At 38.0% G+C, this 9,754-nt stretch overlaps 1 protein-coding gene across 2 annotated transcripts in view; it reads right to left on the reverse strand.

The window, feature by feature from the left end:
- The window catches only part of TMEM165 (transmembrane protein 165), an 11,923-nt gene extending 2,336 nt beyond the window's left edge, over positions 1-9,587 (reverse strand). The window contains exons 1-4 of one of the 2 annotated variants that reach the window (XM_026086426.1): positions 9,514-9,587; positions 6,465-6,690; positions 3,714-3,889; positions 2,660-2,842 (exon numbers count right to left, since the gene is read on the reverse strand). In XM_026086426.1, coding sequence (XP_025942211.1) covers positions 2,660-2,842; positions 3,714-3,889; positions 6,465-6,540 — 435 coding nt within the window. In that variant the 5' untranslated portion in view covers positions 6,541-6,690; positions 9,514-9,587. Of the gene's footprint in view, positions 1-2,659; positions 2,843-3,713; positions 3,890-6,464; positions 6,691-9,475 lie in introns of both variants that reach the window. The other variant, XM_026086425.1, reaches the window with a different exon arrangement.
- Positions 9,588-9,754: the final 167 nt, after the last annotated feature.

The following is a 9,754-nucleotide window of genomic DNA, read 5'->3' on the forward strand; positions in this document are numbered from 1 at the left end:
CTAGAGGGAAGGTGGTGGCTGTTGAGAAACAGAAGTATGCATCAGTTGGAAGAATACCAACCTAATTATTAAGATAAAAAACCCTGTGAACTGCAAATGCAAGATTTCAGTAGCCAAGACATTCCAACCCTTCTGTCCAGCCTCACCGGCTTGTGCTCTACCCCAAAATATCAACCAAAAAGGGAAGAACGAAAGAAAGAATTTAATTCCACAAGACAACAAGCTACTTTCAAAATTTATTATCAACAACAGCTTTTGCATCATTATGTAAAGAATTGCTACTCAATACATTAACAAATCTACTATTTAAACAAGTTCCTCAGATCTGCTTATAAATTACGCAGTTTGAGGCAGTGTATGTATTAAACGCCTCATAAAAACAGAAGACCTGGGCACTAGAAACAGAGAACAGATTTCTCATGAAAGATGAAGAAAGCAAGGTAAGAAAAGCACTATTTTCTATTGTACAGAGATAAACTAGGGAAAGTGGAGTCCCCTGCAAATCTCTCCTTCAGAAAATGAAGTGAGATTTTTATCTCAGCAAAGTAAAAGCTGCTGCTTTCACATGAGGAATGCATGAAGTCTCTAAAAGCCAAACAGAAATTTTACTTAGGAAATGATCTGATCCCAAGATGACATGGACAACACTGGCTGATCAAGACAACCAAAACCACAAGACAGTGAGGAAAGCTAGCAAGTATGAAACAAAGAACAGACAGAAAACAACTGAGAAGCCTACATGTGGAGCAAGCTGATGGAGTAAGACAGCAGTCATTCCAAGTGAAGGGGAAGAAGAGAGAGACCAGAAGAGTTGTGCCCAGTAGAACACATTCACCTCCAGAATCTGGAATGGAATCAAGTATTCCTGGACCTCCTCATTTCTCCGCTGTCAGTAATCACATGTAAAGCCCACTGGCAAAGAGTGGATCTCTCCCAGCCCCGCAATCCCCTAATGCTCTCTCTGGAAGATAACAACTTATAACTACTTCTGTTAGGGTGGTATCTTCACTAGCAGCAGTGCCCTGATGAAGCCAAGGCAAAGTCAGTCTAGTATGACACGATGGATTTTCTTTTCCCCTTTTCCTTCTCAAAGACTTTGACAGATGAACAGTTCTTATACAGAAGAAATTATTAAAGGTGCTGAATCAAGTTCTCAAGGATTGCTGTCAGGATTAAGTTCATTAAGACAGATTTAATTTGTTCTCCTTGCATCTGCACCAAGACAGTTAAATTATTACCTTTTTTCTCCAAAGGAGCCCTGTTTCATTCATTGTGACAGATGGATGGATACTGCTCACTTAATGAGCAGCCATATAGTATTTTGTTTTCTCTTCACTGAAGAATGTACAGTCAGTGATTTACTACACTATTCAAATCAGAGTAGAAAGATAATTTCTCTCCTCATAGCATTTCAGCAGTATTCCCGATAGGTATCTCAGTATTTCACAAACAAGAATTTATCTGAATAAATTATGAAACAAAGGAGTACAAATTAATCTCACAGATAAGATGAAAAAAGATCCACGTCAAATCATTCATTGATTTTGAAAGCCAAGATCGAGACATATTGTATTTGGTTTTTTTTGCAGTACTGAGCACATATACATTAAAAGCACAGCACCCACTGTCTTCACTTGCAACACTTAGCATTTTACAAATCCAGGGTCCAATGGACACTTTCTGATGGGACGCTCGGAAAATGCAGAACAGAAGTCAATGACTACCTGTGAAACTTAAGCAGCTTGCCTAGCACCTTATAAAAACTCTGGCAAAGACAGCAATATTTCCTAGTTTTCCGAGATGGCTTTTAACTGCCCGAACAATGAGATCATTCTCTCTCTTTCTGCTGTTCCCGGCCTCATTTGCTCTAAGCACCTTCCCTATTCTGTAGTAAAGGCAAGAGAATCCTACAGACCACAGCCTCTTTCATTACACAGACCTGATTTATTCCTATAGAAGGTCTACAAGTGCACCGAGAGAAGCGTGAGTCCTAGGAAAAAAATGTAAATGATCTCAATGCATGCAAAGAGTGCAGGCAGATTACTTCTGTTTATTGAAAGGGTGACTATAAGCTTTAATTTTCTTGTAATTATATTATAGTTACATGCATTCTGATCATCTGGCTGAATAAGGAGAGTATGTCCTCTGTTTTTCTCCCCCTCCTTATTTTGGGGTGAGGGTGATCATTTCATTTACAGCATTACTGCACAGCAGTTTGGAACGTGTTTTAGTTCTATACACTGCAACAAGCGCATTTATATTTTTAAAGAGAGCTACCTTTAACAGCAAAGTTTGTTAAGATGAAGGTCTCTTTATAAAGCTACTGTGTTAAAACTGTATCTACCTCACATGTCATAAAGGAAAAGAGGTTTTGTAACACCTCTTAACACTACAACAAAGAACAATTGCATTCAACTGTATGATATAGAACAACTATTTTCAGAAATGCTAGTGCAGTCCTAATCATGTAACAATAGTTTTAATAATACACAGAGCCTCAGTGCATTTATCTTCAGGTCTCAGTGCAGCTCTAACATTAACTAAGGCAAAGCAAAGCTGCAGGTGCGAATCTGATGCCTCAGACAAGGATATTTTGTCTCTCTGGCTTATCTGCAATAGGAAGATGGCAAAAGAACAGTGGGCATTCTGAAACACTCACCTCTCTTGCTGCCAAGACTATGGTTGTTAATTGGGAACGATCACCCCATTCTGCTAAAAATGTCAGAGTAAAAGCTTGAACAAAGATTGGAGAAATAAAGTGTAGCCATTTCTTCTGGGGTATAGTGGTGCCTGGCCCTGTTTCCACATCTCCTGGCCCATTTAAGAGTTTAGTTCTCTGAAGCTGCAGAGGACAAGCAAAAAAAATAGAAAAAATCCCTTAAGATTAGAAATGTCATCTAAACAACCCAAATCACATACTTCAAGTGCAAAGCTAGTCATTTAATACCTGAAATGTTATTAGCCTCCAACTGCTTCATTATCCACATATTATATATATTAGACAGCATTTGAGAAGACTAGCTACATATTATATTTGTAATCACCTACAGCCTCCAGTTACTGTCCATCTTAAAGCTTGCACTTACATGGTTTCAACAGAAATGATAATTGTTTTCTAACTACAGATTCCCTCCTACTTTTAAAGCAGGGATTCCCTCTCCCTTTCACAAGGAAAAAAAAAAGTTGTTGTTTGTAAATTACCTTAGAAAGGTATAAACTTAAGAGCTTGATAGTCTTAAGTGGTGGCTTTCAGATGAGGATTGATAAAATGAATAATAATAAAAAAAAACTTAGAAGAAATAAGATTAATGTTTCACACTACTTGAAAGTGGACCAGTCCATTTAGAAGACTATAATGACAGAGACCTTTGCTGCAACACCGCAAATCTTACTGTTATTCTTACCTGACCATAAGAGAAATAAAAGGAGAGACAAGAATAACTGTTAATGTCCTTTATGCTAATAAATACTTTTTTCAAAACTGGAGAAAATTCCATTTCTCCTGACAAGACAGGCATACCACAGAACTGGAATCATCTGTTGAAAGAGTCTCCAGGGGCCCACTTCTGTCTACTTTATCACACATTTGCTGTGTTAGATCCTTATTAGTCACACACATGGCTGAGCAGTCTGGGCATGAAACATAATGCAGCTTTGCAACTTCAAGGCTTTAACTATTTCATCAACTGTAATTTACAGAAAGTTTGACTTACTTCCTCATCTTTTTTTTTAATTTCTGCTTGAACTTCCTCCAGCTCCTCCTGACCCTCATCTGGGCTCATTTTCAAGCCTTCCCGAAGCATTCTGATGCCAAAAATTGCAAACAGTGCAGTTGACACATAGTATGTATACACACGAGGAATAACTGTGGTGGCATAGCCAAACAAAACTGAAAATAAAGCAAATGTGTCATTTCAAATATAATCATGAGGATCACAATTATTCTTCCCATATCTAAGAAATGCTCACTAGTAAAGTCTTCAATTCAATTATCCGCTGTTGTCTAAATACTTCATTTTGTTGTTAGTTTCATATCATTTTACATTTTTGCAAGATAACAACATTCTAGCAACTCCAAGCATTCCTGGTCATACCAGAAACTGAAGTCTGTTAGCACAGATCAAGAACAGCAGGGCAAAGTTGACATGCTGCTATTCTGAGGAGTCAGTCAAAGCAAAGTTATCTTTCCAATCAAGGAGGACAAGTCTTGCCTTTCTCCAAGCACGTCAAGTTAGATTAGCAAACTCTGTTAGATTAGTCATGGCCTGTATCAGTTAATTCCATCTATACAGGTGACTACATGTTGGACAGCATCTCTTTCCAATCATTTTTTCATTTATTTCAAATCTGGATCATTTATCAGATAAAGTTAGAATACGATTTTCTACAAAATAAATTTACTAGCAATACCCACCAGTTGCCTGAATCCATGCCTTTTTTCTTTTGCCAAGTGTAAATACCCACAAATTAAAATTCATTTCTCTCCCATACTCCCAACAAACATACAAGGTCATCATTTTTAGTCTTTCCTTAATTTAAAAGCATTGAGCAGGTAGAGGTGTAGAAGTCTAACCTCCCATTCGAAGACCAAAACCAGCCTCCACATTGCATCTACTTTTAGAGGTACTGAACATGATCAAATTAAACTAGAACTAGTTCTCAAATAAGAAGAAATATAGAGTGATTTCTTCACAAATTGAGGTTAGTATTTTTGGTCAAAAAAGATCTGTATAAATAAGAGAAATTAAACCCCCACACCTAACATTCAAGGCTGTTTATACCATGCACTCACAGCTGTCTTGGTTGTTTTACTGCACATACAGTTAGCTAAGTGGAAGCATATTACCACGTATGTGCATTCTTACGTCACCTTCTTAGTTCAAAATGGGCTCAGAAGTTACTACACCATCCAGAAGTTTATCTGTACTGCCACTGCCAAAAATAAGACTATCAAACTGGGAACAAGTTAGGCTGTAGTATTAGTAAACATGGTACATACACACATGAATAACAGCAGCAGTTGCATAGCCAAATAAAACAGAAGAATTTAACTAAACTTCTTTTTAAAGACTAAGTACCATAGTAAAGCAATGAAAGAAAATGTATTCAAAAAGATCTTTTTTGTATTGCAACATCCAAAGCACAGGAGTGAAATAATCAGAATGGTGAGGCAGCTTACTTTGTCATAAGAATAAAACTGTTTCTGAACACAGATTGAAAAAACACCCCAAATAATCTCTTTTTGGAGCTAATGAGTTTAGGTGAGAAAGATTTCATGAAATCAAGGTGGGAAAAAAACAGGGGGGAAAAAACCCAGAAAGTTCCAGACATAGCTTGTAAGAAACAAGGGCAGAGAGAAAAAACCTGGCTCTTTTCTGAATAGGAAAAATAGTTGGGAGCCTCTAAACTGGGGGATAAATTAGAAAGGAAAGCTTTTATGAAAAAAAAATCAAAAAAAAAAGATTTGAAGGAAGAAATCTTATTAAAAAAAAAAAAGAGAGCTGCAATGGTCAGAAGGGGAACAAAAGAAAGCTAGATACACAAATACAGTATCAACTATGATACTAAAGAAAGTTAACTGAAGCAAGAAGTGCAGAAGTGAAACAAGATCCAATGAATGTTACACTGAGTAACAGAAGAAACTCTTACAATGCTTTTATTAAATACAGTGCAAATGGAACCTGTTCTACAACTGCCATTACTGCTACACACCCAAAGCAGATTCAGAGAAACACCAAGAAGCCCGAAGCCAGTTAATCTGCTGTTTCCAGTGCATATAAACCAATGAACACTATTTCAAATATTTCTTGAGCAGTCATGGTAAGAAATGAGCATGTATACCATAAAATTTATGCTGCATCCAATGTATATCTGAAGGCTGCTCCATTCTATAATTAAGGCTATATAAGCACCCAAAGCTGCAGGTTCCTCAAGTGCTATTTGACACCTCCCTCCAAGCTCTTACCCCTGTCAAAACTCTGGATCTCAAAGGATCATAACAGAATGTAATCTTTCACTTACACATCCTCCAGTATAAACCCAAACAGCCTGTCCAAACAGTGCATGCCAAAAGCAACACATACATGGATGCAAGTTAGTCAAGGGAAATTTGTCATTAAGATTCCTTCATCTTAGGGAAAAAAAAAAGTTACCCCTACATTTTCTTTAGGCACCCTAATTTTATAGGGACTAAATATAAAAAAAGGGATCTAGTAGTCTAAAATCCATGGAAGTGTTTAGGCTTACAATTCCATTCCTCTTCCTTAAACTCCTATTCACACTCTAGCAAGTGTAAACACCTAGTTAGAGTTAAAGAACCTAAATGCTGGATCTGTCCCACAGCCCTCAGAAAAACCTCAAGCTCTCCTCGAAACAGAAAACTGCATATGCTACTGCCTTCCATTTAATTTCATAATAATATATACTTATTTAGAAAGCATATGTAATCAAAAATGAGTGCTAACCTGATAAACATGTCATCAATCCTAAGGCAAGCATAGCACCCGCCAGTACAGTCAAACGGTTGTATCGCATTGCCATGATGGCTGCAATAAAGAAGGTCTTATCCCCCAATTCTGATACAATGATGACTGATATAGCAGCCACAAATGCATGAATAAAGCCCAAATTTGTCTTGTCAGTTGACTCTTCATTGACAATATGAACTGGAGCAACTGGTGAAGACCCCTTCTGTAAGAAAGAGGAAAAATAATTACTTAGGCTTGAACATTTAATTCCTGGAAGTACTAAGCTCTGTATTTCTCCTGTTACATCATACTGCCTAGTGCAGTGTTTTAAATACATACGTTTCATGCAGTACTAGCAATCGTCAGCCAGTACTGGCTGCTATCTACCTCAAATTTCCCGTCACTTAACTAGAATATCCTCCTCTGATTATTAAAGCAGTACTTCACTGTGGAAGTTATTACCACAATACGAGAATCATTATTAGAATGAAACAGAGGAAAGAAACGTCACCTCAGTTCTAATATTGCTGTTTGTATGGTCCTTGGCTATTTACATCATGATGCTGGTAGCTTGACCAAACAAGCAATTTTCTGATAGGAACTGAGAATTAAACTCTTCAAACTAAAATGCGGCATTTATGATAGCTTAGCAGAAATACGAAGTCCTTTGAAAATTGTCACCATCACTTGTTTCCCTTGCAGAATCTCAGCATCTAAGCCACACTAAAATTTTATGCAAGTTTTCTTAAGCTTTCTTTGTACACACTTAGAGCTAGTTTTAAACAAGCATAAAGACTTTCTAATGGTCAAACCACACCAGCACATTCCAAATATCACTTACTAATCAAAGTGTTTACTTTTATAAAGATTAAGAAACCTACAGTCAAAAGCAAGACCCAAAACAAGGAAGCTGGAGTTCGACGTTCACATGCTTGACCAGAACTGGCTGAGAAAGTTAGTTTTAATACATCTATGAGCAGAGACAGACTGCAACATGTTTAGTAAAGTGACCCTTTTCACAGAACTTCCTCACTTTAAAAAGCATCATAAAATATTTTTTGATAATTACCACTTTTTTAAGCTCTATACCATACATAAAGTGGTAGGTTAATAATTTTTGTCCTCCATGTGATCATCTGGCAATAGATGCCCCTAATCCAACAACAAAATTAAAATAGTTTTAACACAAAGAAATTAATCATAAATAATGAGAGCAACTGCTGAGTTCTGAGTTGTAACCAAATATTCTTTCAGTTGTTTACAATGTCAGAAAGACCTGGAGAGGTCAGCTCTCTCCCATCAGCATGTAAGCAAACATGGCTTAGTACAAAAATATTTATCCAGTAAAAAACATTAGTTCATTTGGTCAAGCTTCATTGTCCAAAACAGTATCAAATATCATCTCCCCAACCTAACTTACTAAGAGTGAGCATCCGAGCTTTTAAAAAAATTATAAGAAGAAAATAATTTATAGGTTTCCTCAATTCGTGCTTCTCAGATGATGTCTCAAATCCATTTTTCATAATGAATCCCCTGAATCTTTCTTTCAGCAGAAAAGAGAAAACTATAGGATAATCAAACCATTTCTATCTTCAGCTAAACAAGATGCCAGCTTTTATATTTCATATAACTGAAGCAGAAAAAAATTTGAATACTTAAAAACAACACTCTTATCTTACAAGATTAGCTATATGAAGTCTTTTGACTTTAAAAAAATTTTTTTTTGACAAAAACTAATTGCCAACTTTTACCTCACATTTACAATCATTTTGTTATCACCAACATAGCATTCTGCAACAAAGTGGTGAATATGGAGCTACTTACAGAGAAGAATTTGCTGCGCTCTTTTTATTCTTTAAAGATCACCTAAGTTTTACCATTGCCATTCAATCACTGCAGGTGGGATGACAGGGATGCTTGCTTAGATACAGCAATGGCAGCTGACAGTCCCTTTGATATACTCCAGCAAGTGAAAAGCCTTCCAGGCTAAACAGACCAGAGTGGTGGCAGTTTCACAATTAGCATATGCCAGTTAAAGTCCAGGCTGCCATCAGAGAGAGCTACACTACCCATCCACTGGCTGCACATTCCCATTGCCTTTCTCATGTTGCTGTAAGGGAGATGTTGGGAATGTGTAGCCAGAGGCGCAGAGGAGGCTGGGACTTTCAGCACCAGCTCACACTCATGTTAGCATAATCTGCCTCCTGCAATGCTCATCCTACATATAACTCAGAGAAAAAAAACAAACAGACAAACAAACTCTCAATATCTTTTTCTTAAGACAGAGCAGGGGCAACCCTCTAGAGATCATTGTTAAAGCTCACTTTTGAATTTCCTGACTTTTCTACCATCATTTGCTAGTTCTTACAGAAAGAAGTATTTTCCTTTTGTTACAGTATTTGTCTACACAACATGTTTACTCTGTAGGAATTCACATTTAAAATTAAAACACCAGTGATGTTTATGGTATGTTGTTTTGTAAGCCTGAGGTTTGTTTTCTTTTGCTTGTTTCATCTTTGCCATACACTGCATGCCTCCACTTGTCAGATCCCGGCCAACAACTACCAAGTGGAGCTACTGACCTGTACCTGAAAGCAGAGATACAGACCAGCATGAAGTTCCTCTCCATGTAAAGAAACTGCAGTTGGATGTTGCTCTTTATGACATCTCCAGCAAAAAGTACTGAATAAAAACTAAATCTAATGTCTCATGGAACTAAGGTGATTCTGAGATAAAGTTAACCTGTTTTCATATAAAATACATCTTTTCTTATTTTTCCCTTTTACAGCTCTACAAAGTCCTACTTTTAGAGTGAATTGTATTTCAGCTGGATGCAGATTACCCTTTCCAGATTTTGAAACAATCACGTGTAGCAAGACTGTTGAAGATTGCAGAAAGGATAAAATATGACCATGTCATAGACACAGACATTCATGTGCTGACAGTGCCTGACGGCCTGGGGTCAACGCAAGCAATTAGTTCTCTGGAAAAGTCTTAATTTGCTTTACCTGATAACATAAAAAAGCAGTAAGGAAGCACTTGCTACCTTCTCGGACGGGAGAAGCTGCCTTCCCCTGACTTGCTGCTCGTCCTCCACGAGCACTTCGCCCCTCCTCGCCGTCCGCACTCACTTCCCACTCCAGCTGCGCGCGGCGGCCACCTCAGGTCTTCGGCCTGCGCCACTGGCCGCCCGGGACAGGAACTAAGGCCCGGGGGCGGCGCGGCCCGGCCCAGCCCTCACACCGTCTCCCCCCCGCGCAAGCCCGCGCAGGCCGGCGCGGCGCGGC

The sequence above is a fragment of the Apteryx rowi genome, unplaced genomic scaffold, assembly GCF_003343035.1.
Source record: "Apteryx rowi isolate R43461 unplaced genomic scaffold, aptRow1 scaffold_692, whole genome shotgun sequence".
Lineage (NCBI taxonomy): Eukaryota > Metazoa > Chordata > Aves > Apterygiformes > Apterygidae > Apteryx > Apteryx rowi.